The sequence below is a fragment of the Argentina silus genome (assembly GCF_951799395.1).
Source record: "Argentina silus genome assembly, chromosome: X".
NCBI lineage: Eukaryota > Metazoa > Chordata > Actinopteri > Argentiniformes > Argentinidae > Argentina > Argentina silus.
This window is the reverse complement of record NC_139653.1, coordinates 28,801,130-28,815,879: the sequence shown is the minus strand read 5'-3', so window position 1 is coordinate 28,815,879 and position 14,750 is coordinate 28,801,130. Positions and strand designations below refer to the sequence as shown.

The 14,750-nt window shown below is 47.8% G+C and overlaps 1 protein-coding gene across 1 annotated transcript; it reads left to right on the top strand.

Annotated features, from left to right (window-relative positions):
- Nucleotides 1-11,036: 11,036 nt before the first annotated feature.
- Nucleotides 11,037-11,948, top strand: or60a1 (odorant receptor, family 60, subfamily A, member 1; the record flags this gene model as incomplete). The annotated part of the gene is made up of 1 exon (XM_083694669.1): nucleotides 11,037-11,948. One exon carries the CDS (start codon nucleotides 11,037-11,039, stop codon nucleotides 11,946-11,948), a length of 912 nt encoding a protein of 303 aa, XP_083550795.1.
- Between the last annotated feature and the right edge of the window lie 2,802 nt (nucleotides 11,949-14,750).

The window sequence follows — 14,750 nt, the reverse complement described above, 5'->3', positions numbered from 1 at the left end:
ATGCACACAACCCCCTTCTTTGCTCATCCCCCGGGTTGTTTCCCTTCCAGTGCCAATATGGCTATCAGTCTTCCCTGTTCCCCGAGCAAGAGAAGGAGGTGGAGGTCCGGTCTGTCCAGGCCGACATCAGTCGCTGCTGCTGCACCTGGAGGCAGGTACACACCGCTCTCCAGCGGGCCTCGGTCCGGGCTCAACATCAGGGCAACCGCAGGCATCGTCCTGCTCCGGTCTTTCATCCGGGACAGAGGGTGTGACTCTCTACACGGGATCTTCCCCTCCGTGTCAAGTCCCGGAAGCTGTCCCCACACTTCATGGGTCCCTTCAAGATCATCCGTCGGGTCAACCCAGTGGCCTACCGGTTGCAGCTTCCCCCATCCATGCGGGTCCACCCCACCTTCCATGTTTCCCTCCTTTAGCCTGTCACCTCCTGTTCTCTGGCTCCCCCCCCTCCCATTCCCCCGCCACACCTCGTCAGAGGTCAGCCCGCCTATACGGTCAACCGGACTCTGGCCTGCCGGCGGGTCGGTAGGGGGCTCCAGTTTCTGGTCGACTGGGAGGGTTATGGGCCAGAGGAGCAGACCTGGGTGCCCCGGCAAAATATCTTGGACCCGGGTCTCATCACTGCATTCCGTCGCCTCCATCCTGAGGCACCGAGGTGAAATGGCAGGAGCCATTCATCGGGGGTGGGGGCACTGTTACGGATGCCCTAGATGTCTCCCTCCGTTCGCCCACTGTGCCGTCTCACTCACTAACTCATTATGCACTTATTACCTGCACCTGTGTTTGATTGTCACCTATGCTTTATATGCCCTCACTCACCTTCACTCCCCACTCAGTCTTCACAGTGTGTGCACCGTTTGTTCGATCACCTAGCCTTTGATAGTTTGAGTTATGAGATGTAGTTCTCTTTCTTAATTTTTCCAGTTAAGTCCGTTGCCTTTTGTTATTTTACTATTTTATACCCTTTTTTCTTTTTCTTTTTTTTACTGCCCCCTGTAGTCTCCCGTCAGTTTTCCCTCAGCTTTTTAAAGCCTTCATAGATATATAGATTTAAGTCACCTACTATGCGCTATCCAAACACCTCTAAAGATATGCTATGAATCATTCATGAGTATTGCTTTGCACGTCACTTTACTATAGGGGCGATACATGCTTCATATGTGTGTTATGAACAATTAATGTTTGAGTCTGTAAAAGTCATTTTGCCCTTAAGATGAATTTCCCTTATACAAGTGTAGCCTACTGTCATACTTAGAACAATGAACATGAAGGCTGCTTACACAAATGGTTAACATGCTGGGCTTGCATGTACTCTACTTCAACTTTCAATCCAAGAGCTCTATCCAACGCATATTCAAGTAAGTCTATAAATTCAGTTAATTACACAACTGTGAAAGATGGGCAAATTATTGGTTGTATGCCAAAGAGGCAAATTCTGACAGAAGAATGTATAGTTTGGAGGGACTTTTTATTTTGATGTCCATTCATCTGACATTCCACATATATGTAATTGTGGGGGGACATGCAGCGTTCGGCCTGTAGAGGGTGCTACAGGACCGTGGCCAGGGTGCGGAAGCGAGGCTTTGTCGCACACCTGTTGCGAATGAAGCCTCGTTAACGAATGGTTTAAGATGTGTGTGCCTCTGCTTTCAGAGGGGGACCGAAAGAGTTGGAGAACGTCGACTGAAAAGTCGACGAGGGTTTTGGGAGGGCTGGAAAGCCAGAGACTCATTATAAGAATAAAAAATCTGAATAAACGGGACCATTCCCTCATCACGACACTGCGTCCGCCTCTGTGTACAAAGGATCTCGTTACAGTGGCGCCCAACGTGGGGCACAGAGAGACGGTGGGAAAAGAGGAAAATGGAGGGGTTAAGCGCGGCCATCGGAGGGATGGCCCTCATACTGGAGCAGCAGTCTGCGATGGGAGAGATTGCGACGGCGAGGGCTGAGGACCGTGCCTTCCTCCGGGAGCTCGTCGGGGCCATCAAAGCCAAGGTACACCTCCAGAAGATGGGGGACCTGGACGACCCGGAGGCGTTCCTGGCGGTGTTCGAGGGGACGACGAGGATCTCGGGGTGGGTGGACAGTGAGTGGGCGTACCATCTGCTGCCCCTCCTGTAAGGCGAGGCGCAGCTCGCTGCCCACAGCCTGCCAATGGCCGCCCAGCGGGATTATCCCTCCCTAGCCCGGGCGATTCGAGACCGCCTGGGCCTCACCCCAGAGGAACACCATCGCCGGTTTTGGGCCCTGACGATGGAGGGGAGCTGGCCCTTTGCCTACGCCCAGCGGCTGCGGGACAGCGCGTGGCGGTGGCTGGACGCAGGGAACAGCTCGGCGGAGGAGGTCGGGGACCGGGTGGTGTTGGAGCAGTTCCTCACGGGGCTCCCGGCCCGGACCGCCGCCTGGGTCCAGTACCACCGGCCCCAGGATCTCGCAGCCGCCGTTACCTTGGCAGAGGACCATCTCTCCCTCCCGCCGTGGGAGCCCGGCGACCAACCCGGAAGGAGCCGTGGTGCCGGAGGAGGAGAGGCCGGCGCCCGCCCCGAGGATGAGATGGCAGGGGCAGGCATGTCGAGAACCAGCCCTGGCCCCACAGGAAGCACCCTGAGCGGTAGGGGGGGTGTGTTGGCAATGCGGACGGCTGGGCCATGTTCAGGCGAATTGCCCAGTGATGGAGGTGGGGCAGGTCGTCCGCATCGGCAAAATACCGGGCCCTCCCCCCGGACCAGGAGAGGCGTATTGTGTTCCGGTAAGGATACAACACAATACGCACCAGGCATTCGGGCTGCATGCAGTCCATGATCCAGGAGCGCCTGGTTCGACCGGGGGCATTGTTAAAGGCATCGAGGGTGTTGGTGAGGTGTGTGCATGGGGACATTCACGAATACCCTGTGGTCGCTATCGAAATTCATTATGAGGGAAAAAAGCATAGTGTACAGGCGGCGGTGAGCCCGCGCCTCACGCATCCCCTTGTTCTGGGTGTAGATTGGGAGGGGTTTCCTCAAGCAGTAAAGCGGGCTACCGGGGTGCGTGCACGACAGAGAGGGAGGTGTGAGGCGTGTAATGTGCTCTGTGCTGAGGCGGTGCCTCACGACACTGCCGAGGAGCCGGAGCCGGCGGGGGGGTCTCAACCCGAAATTTCCCCGCCGAACTACTCGCTGCTAGGTGATTTCCCCCTCGAGCAGTCTCGTGACGAGACCCTACGATCGGCCTATGACCAAGTGATAGCGATTGATGGTACTTTGGTACGGCCAGACACAGTGCGCGCCCACCCCTATTTTGTGATCATCAGCGACAGGTTATACCGAGTGAGTCGTGACTCGCATAGTCAGGAGGAAGTAACCCAGTTGTTGGTTCCCCGTAGCCGCCGGGAAATGGTCTTCCCGGCGGCTCATTTCAACCCCATGGCGGGCCATTTAGGTTATGATAAGACACTGAACCGTATAATGGCTCGATTTTATTGGCCGGGAATTCGGGCAGAGGTGCGTAGGTGGTGCGCTTCCTGTCGCGAATGTCAATTGGTAAATCCCCCAGCCATTCCCAGGGCCCCGTTGCGGCCCTTACCATTGGTCGAGAACCCATTCGACCGCATTGCCATGGATATTATCGGACCATTTGATCGGTATACACAGGGGTATCAATTTGTATTGGTCTTGATAGATTACGCAACCCGATACCCCGAGGCAATACCACTGTGCAATATTTCTGCCAGGAGTGTAGCGCAGGTATTTTCAAGTGATCTCCCAGGTGGGAATCCCGAAAGAGATTCTCACCGACCAGGGCACCAATTTTATGTCACGCACCCTCAAGGAACTATACGGGTTGTTGAACATCAAGGCGATTCGAACCAGTGTGTACCACCCGGCCACGGATGGCCTTTGTTCAATCGGACCTTGAAATCAATGATCCGGAAGTTTGTGCACGAGGATAGTCGGAATTGGCATAAATGGCTAGATCCCCTGCTGTTTGCGGTACAGGAAGTTCCCCAAGCTTCCACCGGGTTTTCCCGTTTGAATTACTCTACGGGCGCAAGCCCCGGGGTGTCCTAGACCTTCTTAAAGAAAATTGGGAGGAAGGGTCTAGCGACAGTAAGAATGAGATCCAGTACGTCCTGGACTTGCGCACAAAGCTCCACGCCCTAGGGGTTATCTCACGCGAGCATTTGCAGCAAGCCCAGGAGCGTCAAAAGCACCTATACAACAAGGGAACTAACCTGCGAGAATTTACACCGGGAGACAAGGTGCTCGTACTGTTACCCACCTCCAGCACGAAATTACTCGCGAAGTGGCAAGGGCCGTTTGTGGTCACACGTCGCATGGGGGACGTGGATTATGAGGTAGTACGCTCGGACCGGGGGGATAGCTTGCAGGTGTATCACGTAAATCTCCTTAAAAAATGGAACGACGTGGTCACTGTTGCTCTGGCTACAATAATTCCAGAGAGAGATCGGACCGGAAGTCCCAAAATCAAAAGTTAGCACTCCGGTCGGTATTGATAACCATCTCTCTGCTAGCCAGGCCACGGACATTGCAGATTTGCAAGCTAGGTTCGCTGACGTGTACTCTCCCCTGCCCGGTCGGGCTACGCTTATCGACCACCATATAGAAACGCAGCCGGGTTTAACGGTGCGCACGCGTCCCTATAGGTTGCCGGTACACAAACGAGACATTGTGTGCAAGGAATTGGAAGCCATGCTGGAGCTGGGTGAGTCCCGCAGTGACTGGTGTAGCCCCATCGTGCTTGTCAACAAGCCGGATGGATCTATACGGTTCTGTGTGGATTATAGAAGGGTTAATGCGGTCTCCAAATTCGATGCCTACCTGATGCCCCGGGTTGACGAGCTCTTGGACCGGCTTGGCACAGTCAAATTTTTTACGACATTGGATTGCACGAAGAGATACTGGCAGATTCCCCTCTCGCCGGTATCCCGGGAGAAGACTGCATTCTCTACTCCGCTCGGAATATATCAATTCACGGTGCTCCCTTTCGGGTTGTTCGGAGCCCCAGCCACTTTCCAGTGCCTCATGGACTGCATTCTGCGGCCGCACTCTGCCTATGCTGCTGCCTACCTGGATGACATTGTCATTTACAGTGACACCTGGGCGCAGGCGTGGTACCCGGAGGTGAGGCTGACTGTGGCCCCAATGCCCTTACAAAAGGCCTGCCACACCCGGGAAGTAAACTGGGGACCATGGTCAGACACGATGTCCAGGGGAGTCGCACCACGTAGATCACTAGGAGGTCGGCGGTCTCAGCAGAGGAGGGGATTTTTGGGGAGGGCGATGAAGTGGACGGACTTCGAAAACCGGTCGACGATGGTACCACCGGTCGACGATGGTACCACCTTGTTACCCTGTTACCCTGGAGGCGGGGAGACCGGTCACAAGTCCAGCGCTATGTGGGACCAAGGGCGGCGGGGGATAGACAGGGGTTGTAGTAGTCTGGCCGGGGGTTGATGGGATGCCTTGCTCCGGGCGCAGATGATGCAGATGATTGACGGAGCCACCTCCTCCAGGGCCAGGCGGGAGAGTGCATCAGCCTTGGTGGAGCCTGGATTGTAGGTGATGGTGAACTCGAACCGGGTGAAGAAGAGAGCCCGGCGTGCCTGGCGGGAATTTAGTCTCTTGGCCGACCGGATGTATGTCAGATTGTTGTGGTTGGACCAAACCACAAAAGGCTGCTGGGCCCTGTGATGGAGATCAGTCCATCACGGGTTGGGAGTGTATGGGTGTGTTTGTGTGCAGGGGTATATGTTGTGTTTAGGTGCTTGTGCAACGCAGGGGAGGACTCATGGGTCTGCGGTTGTTGGGCAGTCATGAGGGGCGGTTCTGCAAAGAATAAAAGGTATGAGTATGCGGCTAACACATTGGTACCGACAGCTGTAAATAACATTAACTATAAATAACATTTGAGTTATTGTGAAACATTGGTATTCTACATTTTACATTGTATATGGGAGATGAATGAAAGGTAGAATATGTGTATATACTCACCTGGTTGTGATTGCAGTTCCTGGTTCACCGGCAAAAGGAGTCCTCAAGCCACAGGGACAGCCTATATAGTTCCGGAAGCTCCCATTGTTAATTGAACGGGGGGATGGGATTTGTGGCTGGAGAATATACTGTGTCCTTTGCACTTACCATAGCCTAACAGTGATTGTTTGTTTTTACCTACCTGTGATACTTGGTTGTGTGTGATAATGCTATAAAAATAGATGTTAGATTATGTAATTTGGTTTGTGTACATTGTGAAGCTCCCCTCTTACTTGGTTTGTCCTATGTTAATCATGTCACCTGGGAGGGAATTTAAGTGTGGCCATTGGAAGTTGGTTTTTGGGTGAGATCGGTACCAATAAAATGCCCCACAAAGGGTTTTTTGCAACATGTCTGCCTCTTCACTGAAACTCCATCCGTGCTAAAGCTTACAGGCCCCCTCGAGCCAGTGTCTCTGTAACGAGATCCTTTCTACACAGAAGCGGACACAGTGTTGTGATGAGGGAATGGTCCCGTTCATTTCCAGCCCTCCAAAACCCCCGTCGACTTTTCAGTCGCCGTTCTCCAGTTCTCTCCCTTTTCCTGAAAGCAGAGGCACACACATCTTAAACCATTCGTTAACAAGGCTTCATTTGCAACAGGTGTGCGACAAAGGCTCGCTCCCGCACCCTGGCCACGGTCCTGTAGCACCCTCTACAGGCCGAACGCTGCATGTCCCCCCACAGTCTCCACTCCACCAAGGCCGCATACACTGCCAGCAGCTCCCGGTTACCCATGTTGTAGTTTCTCTCCCCGGGTGTCAGCCGTTGGGAGAAGTACACACAGCGAACATCTGGGAGAGGACGGCCCAGAGGCCAGTGTCGGATACATCCACCTCCACAAAGAATTGACGGGATCGGTCGGGGTGGATGAGCACCGGGGACAGACTTTTCAGGGTCGACAAGGCGGCCTCCATCTCCGAGGTCCAGGAGTACCGGCGTGGAGGTGAGGGCGGTTAGTGGGGCAGCCACCTGGCTGAACCCATGGATGAAGAACCCCACGAAGCCCAGAAAATGTCTCAGCTGTTGTCGTCCAAGTATACCACCACAAAGATGTTCAACATATCACGCAGCATGTCATTCACCAAGGCCTGGAAGACGGCTGGGGCATTAGCGAGCCCGAAGGGCATCACCATGTACTCAAAGTGCCCCAGGTGGGTGTTAAATGCCGTCTTCCATTCGTCCCCCTCTTTTATGCACACAAGATGGTAGGCACTCCGGAGGTCCAGCTTGGTGAAGATGGCTGTGTGATGGAGGGGCTCGAAGGTCGAGCTGATGAGGGGTAGCGGATACTTATTCTTAATGGTGATGTCATTGAGACACCGGTAGTCAATACAGGTCCTGAGGTCTCCTCCCTTCTTCACGAAGAAGAATCCCGCTGCCACCGGGGAGGAGGAGGGCCGGATTATGCCAGAGGCCAGTGACGGCCCACTTCAGCGCGCGACTGGTCAGCAGGGAGATGATGGAGGCCACCTTGTCCCCCCCGGATCGGAATCTGCTGGGCTCGAACTCACCACCAAAGGGGAGAGGCGGGGCAAGGTGGGGTTCTCGAAATCCATGCGGAGTTGGCCATGGGGTTGGCTCGAGGAGTTGAGCTCGAGTCGGGAGAGGCGCTCATGCATGAGCTGAAAGGCGCTGTCGAGCTGGTCCGTGACCCGGTTCAGGAGGGCACAGTGTTGTTGGACGATGGTGAGTAGGGGATAGAGGTGAGTCACAAGGAGAAGACAAGACACAAGGAATAGCAAGGATACTTTGGAGGGCTGAAGCGTCTGCGGTTCCCGTGGAAAGTTTCCATGAGTCACAGTACAATCTGACACTGGAGTGAAGACAGGGCAGGGTTCTTATAGGTAGGTGATTGGCGATGGGTTGCAGGTGCGCTGATTGGTGATAGGGAACAGGTGCGCTGCCGACTGGGAGCTGGACGCTCCAGTGATGATTGCCGGGGCCTCAAGGTGGTGCCAGAGGGTCGGTTAGGAGGAGGGACCCTAACAATTGTCCTGTTATATGATGAAGCACTCTCCAATGAGTTTGGAGGCATTTGCTTGTACTTGGACAAAATGTATCTGTACACTTCGGAATTCATCCTGCTATTGCCGTTACAGCAGCTGTTATGTCACGGAATGAACAAGATGCTTTTAACTTTTTGGTTTGTTGTGTTTATTTACTTTATCAAAAGAGTGTGTTTTCTTATAAGTTTGCAAGGTTTTATATTCAAGATCCAAATTTAAGATTTGTTTGTTGTGATTTCCCACATTATGCTTTTTGGTTTGCTGTGATTTATAATGGACTTTCTATATGGATTATTATTGTTGTTAGCATTCTGTCTCCTGGGCCACCTCCCTCTCTCCTAGTTACATCGGCAAGGCCATTGTTCCTGACCAAACCTGCACCCTTATAAAAAGAAAGGTGTAACTTACCTGTGGTCTCGCCTCCTGGGTGTGGAAGCACTGTCCATGTTACACCGCATCGTCTGTCCCCCGACGATTGTGGGCAGTTCTTTTTTTCCCCCACACTTAACTTGCTATCACTCTGGTACATGTTAATTTTTGTCTCATCTGTCCACAATACCTTTTTCCAGAACTCTGCAGGCTCTTTTAGGTACTTTTTAGCAAACCGTAACCTGGCCATCCTGTTTTTGTGACTAACTAGTGGTTTGCACCTTGCAGTGTAGCCTCTGTAGTTCTGCTGGTAAAGTCTTCTGCAGATGATAGACTCTGACGCATTCACGCCTACCTCCTAGAGAATGTTCCTGATCTGTATGACAGTTGTTTGGAGGGTTTTCTTAACCATGGTGAGCATTCTTCGGTCACCCACTGTAGAAGTCTTGCTCGGCCTACCAGGCCGTTTGCGATTTCTGAGCTCACCAGTGCTTTCTTCTTTCCTCATGTGGACAGACAACAATAGCAGACTATACACTCACTGGCCACTTTATTAGGTACACCTTGCTAGTACTGGGTTGGACCCCCTTTTGCCTTCAGAACTGCCTTAATTCTTTGTGGCATAGATTCAACAAGGTGCTGGAAACATTCCTCAGAGATTTTGGTCCATATTGACATGATAGCATCACACAGTTTCTGCAGATTTGTTGGCTGCACATCCATGATGCGAATCTCCCGTTCCACCACATCCCAAATGTGCTCTATTTCATTGAGATCTGGTGACTGTGGAGGCCATTGGAGTACAGTGAACTCATTGTCATGTTCAAGAAATCAGTTTGAGATGATGTGAGCTTTGTGACATGGCGCGTTATCCTGCTGGAAGTAGCCATCAGAAGATGGGTACACTGTGGTCATAAAGGGATGGACATGGTCAACAACAATACTCAAGTAGGCTGTGGCATTTAAACGATGCTCAATTGGTACTGGGGGCCCAAAGTGTGGCAAGAAAATATCCCCCACACCATTACACCACCACCACCAGCCTGAACCGTTGATACAAGGCAGGATGGATCCATGCTTTCATGTTGTTTACGCCAAATTCTGACCCTACCATCTGAATGTCGCAGAAATCGAGACTCATCAGACCAGGCAACATTTTTCCAATCTTCTATTGTCCAATTTTGGTGAGCCTGTGCGAATTGTAGCCTCAGTTTCCTGTTCTTAGCTGACAGGAGTGGCACCCAGTGTGGTCTTCTGCTGCTGTAGCCCATCTGCTTCAAGGTTCGATGTGTTGTGCGTTCAGAGATGGTCTTCTGCATACCTTGGTTGTAACGAGTGGTTAGTTGAGTTACTGTTGCCTATCATCTCGAACCAGTCTGGCCATTCTCCTCTGACCTCTGGCATCAACAAGGCATTTTCGCCCAGAGAATTGCCGCTCACTGGATATTTTCTCTTTTTCGGACCATTCTCTGTAAACCCTAGAGATAGTTTTGCGTGAAAATCTTAGTAGATCAGTAGTTTCTGAAATACTCAGACCAGCCCGTCTGGCACCAACAACAATGCCACGTTCAAAGTCACTTAAATCACCTTTCTTCCCCATTCTGATGCTCGATTTGAACTTCAGCAGGTCGTCTTGACCATGTCTACATGCCTAAATGCATTGAGTTGCTGCCATGTGATTGGCTGATTAGATATTTGCATTAACGAGCAGTTGAACAGGTGTACCTAATAAAGTGGCCGGTGAGTGTACATACGACTTATTGTAAGTCGCTTTGGATAAAAATGTTATGACTTAAATGTAAATGTAAAAATGTCATCACGTAGCAGACGGACGGAGGCCACACATTGACTGTGACAGGAACGGACAGAAGTTTTATTCTGTTACTGTTGAATAAAGAGAGTTTTTCTGATTGTACCACCTGTTGTTGTGTTTGTTGTAGGATCTTAGAACCTGTGAAGTTGTGTTAGTGTACCCTACCTACCTGGTTACGTACCTCTTGACCGTAAAGTCATTAATTCTACAGTGTATCATATGCAAAAGAGAGCAATGTGTGCCCTAATTTGAATATGAACAGTCGCCCAACCAAATGTCTCTATGCACTTCCCTGAAGCCATCCCTGATGCAGTAGAAGGTATTAATAGGGGGTCATACCTCCCACACTCCAGCAGAAATCAAAATCTGCTCAGCAAGGCTCTTCATGTTCATGAAAAAAATATTCAGCTCTGACAACAAATATAATTTTGCCATTGATTGCCATTGCCTCCTATGCAAGCTGAAGAAGGGCTCATACCTAAAAAGTTTGTGCGGCAATAAAGGATAATAATTTAAGTTTACTCACAGGAGTGCTGCCATTTTTTTGTTCTTTGGACTAACTCAACTTTGCCATTTCAAGGGTAACGTTTGCTACACTCAGCACCTTGGAGACATTTTGTTCATCATTAGAATATATTGATGCAAATTTCAAAGAGTAATTACGCTTGTGGGTCATGCATATTGTCCCTAATTCTGTAGAAATATGAATCAGACTTTCTTGAACATTTCTTTGCTACTTACTGCATATGGACCCCCTGGTCCAATGAACTATGGAGTTTTTGTAATATCTTTTTTGCTTTATTGTATTACAATGTTTGCTAACCTCATTCTCATGCTGGTAATTTACTTAGACTCAAGCTTGCACAAGCCCATGTATATATTTTTGCTCAATTTGGCAGTGAATGGACTGATAGGGTGTTCAGCGGTCTATCCCAAGGTCATGGACAATCTTCTTAAAGACATAAAGGACATCTCTCTTGAAGGTTGTTTAATCCAGGTGTTTTTTATCAATGTATATGCAACATGTGGTTACGCAGCTCTAACAGTTATGGCATATGATAGGTATGTCTCCATTTGTAAGCCATTGCAGTATCATAACATTATGACCCCCTCTAAAGTGAAGCTATTGTTGGCTGGGATATATGTTATTCCCATCACCATTTTCTCTTTCCAAGTGTATATTACTTCAAAACTTCCTTTGTGCAGGTACAGCATCAATAAGCTTTTTTGTGATAACTTAGCTGTTGTTAAATTGTCCTGTTTTAAAAGTGGCCTCAGCAACCTGTATGGTATATGTACCATAGCAAGCCTAGTGGTGCTACCCTTCTTGTTAGTTATGCTGTCATATATCAAAATATTACTTGTATGCTTGAAAGCCTCAAAAGAGTCACAAAAGAAAGCCCTGAATACATGTGCCCCTCACTTAATTACTTTCATCAATTTCTCCTTAGCCATTCTGTTCTCTGTTGTTTATAATAGGCACAACTTAGTTTCAAAAGAGATAAACATATTAATGTCAACACAATTCATCCTGTTTCCACCATTGTTGCACCCTTTTATTTATGGGATTAGAACCAAGGAGATCAAGAAAGCTATGACAAAAATATTCAGAAGACACATTTTAGCATGGTCCTTTGATTTACCACATTTAATATCCAAACCTAGTCTGGTGTGGACTACTGATAGCCCAATAATTCAAACCCAATGTGGCCCTACAAATTGAATTATTCTAATCATGACTATAGCCCTAGTTTATCAAACAATTGTTGGTCTGTGGTCAAATCTGTTTGTGAAATGAACTTGCAGGAATGTTTAGGCAAACATTGGGCTTTATCAGTTTGAATGTGATTGTGTATTGTGCTCAAATCTCTTGCCAACTCCTAACTGTGTACAGCCAATTTAAGAGGGGAAGAAGTGGTGCTGCTTGAATTTGTAAGGGTGGAATTGGGTTTTAGATTTTGGAAGTGGTATGTAGCAAATTGTTAAGACTTTATTTCTTAATATCCTTTGTATTTGATGAAAAAATAACATTTTGTACTTGTCCATTTCTGTGCTTGGCTAATTTCTATGATAATTTCATGACCCAGAGCTCTTATGCTTAAATAAAAAAAATAAAAAAAATAATGGACATTGAGACAGTATGAGAGAGTATGACTCCAGAATAAGGCCTTGTAAATCCCACCCCCCGCTCCAATATCAGTTTACATCAGAATCACTCATCACATGCAGTCCATTTTCATTTGTATTTGCTTAAAGTTACCCCAATAATCACTCAGGCTAGCATAGCATTCTTTATTGTTGAAGGGATGACCTATTTAGGGTCAGGACACAAGGGAATTGTTTCACACACAAGTGAAAGAGAGTTTGTTATTGTCACCCTGTGTCTTCGCACTCCACTTATCCCTCTAGAGAAAGGAACAGGAGGCCACTGTTTTTGCAGGTGTTCCCCCACCTCGTCATGTTTCTGAACCCAATAGGTGTTTAATTGCTTTCCAGGGAATTAGATTATAGAATGGACTAATGACCTGTTACATAATGACTCAGTAAACATGTTTATTTGTTCTCATACATCAACCTTCCTGTCTTCCTGGGTCAAACATTGTGTTGATCTTTTAATCTCATCTATGTGTAATATATCACTTGTCTGTGATATCATCATCTCTCATACAGGGACCCTCAAAAGGCTGCCTAGCCTCATGGCATTTTAGTCACATATAGCAGTCACTTTTGGACAAAGGTCAAAGGACAAAGGTCACCTTTATAGTCACTTTTGGACAAAGGTCAAATGTCAGAGTTGCTTTTTATTTTTTAAATAGAAAATATGCACTATGAAAATGGCTATAGGCGTATACTGTAGATTTAAAAGTTTAAAAGCCTTTATTTGTGCGGTTTACCACTTTGTCCTGCGTTTTAGCTGTAGCTATTTATAAAACAAGAGGTGTCACTGTTTAGCTGTAATTGGCTTAATTAAAATTGGTTCCAAAGCATCTATAGTACACAGTCACCTTATTTCTTAATTTTCGGACCACAAGTATGATTTTAAATGCTAATCATCAAGAAGCTTATCCTGCCCTCACATTTCTATTCTAGTCTTTTTTAAACCTCAGATGGTGGATTAACATTTTCTTGGTAGACTGTTATTTTACTTTCCTTAAGATCTCTTTTGATGAAAAACAGACAAATAAGCTTTTTCTGTTATGTGGGTGCCCAGGAGTGTTTTCTTTGTGATGCCTGTCATTTTCATAGGTAAACTGAAATTAGTTGTCATCTGTTTTTTACTGGCACATGGGTATCATGTAACAGTGAACATCAGCAATATCAACTTTTAATTGTACTCAATATGTCACCTGTATTTGTATTTAGCCCAGGCCTCCAACACCAGCCAAAGAGCTTCTATGTATTGTAGGATTTTTCAGGATAGCCAAAAGTAATGGGAGAATTGGCTTGACAGGTGTTTCATCATTTGTGTAGTTATAAGAGAGCTCTCAATGTCTAGTATTGATTCTAAGCTTTGTGTTTGCATATGGAGTCTGCTATTGGTGTCTGTCAATATGAGGACCAAAGAGACATCAATAAAAGTCAGGGAAGCCATTATGAGGCTGAAATTTCAGAAATAATCAATCAGAAACATAGCCAAAACCGTAAACCTACCAAAATAAACAGTTTGGAACATCATTCAAATGAAAGAAAGCACTGGTGAGCTCAGAAATCGCAAACGGCCTGGTCGGCCAAGAATGACCAAAAAATGCTGACCATGACATGGAAAACCCCTACAACAACTGTCCCGCAGATCAGGAACACTCTCCTGGGGGTAGGTGTGAATGTGTCAGAGACTATCAATTGGCAGAGGACTTCACCAGTAGAACTACAGAGGCTACACTGCAAGGTGCAAACCACTAGTTAGCCACAAAAACAAGATGGCCAGGTTACGGTTGGCTAAAAATTAACTAAAAGAGCCTGCAGAGTTCTGGAGAAAGGTCTTGTGGACAGATGAGTCAAAGATTAGTGCCAGAGTGATGGCAAGAGTATAGCAAGTGTGGAGTATATGACTCAGACTGTGAATAGACAGTGTTCAGTGTTCACAGGTGGCCATCTGTTAAGTGATATGCTAATCAAGCCAACCATTTGGAAGTGGTTTTCACCACAACCAGTGATGGTGGGTGATCAAGTTATGTGTGACAAGAACTATCAAACCAATTGACATACAGAGGGTAATGCTTTGTATCCTGCTTCAGACTGGGTGATAGATCAAAAGGGTAAAACACTACAAAGACTGGGGAAAAACTCACTCAATCTCCAGATTTAAATCCTATTTACATGCATTTCATTTGCTGAAGAGGAGATTTAAGGCAAAAAAACAAACAACAATTGAATCATAGTTTTAGGACACTATTTTTTTCACTAAACCAGTTAAAACTGATCTGTTATACCAGGATACAGTTCTGAGTCAACAACAAAACGTACTTTCCTAAAAAAATATTTCAAGTATATTTATCATCAGTCCACCAAAAGTGTGGTCCCAAAA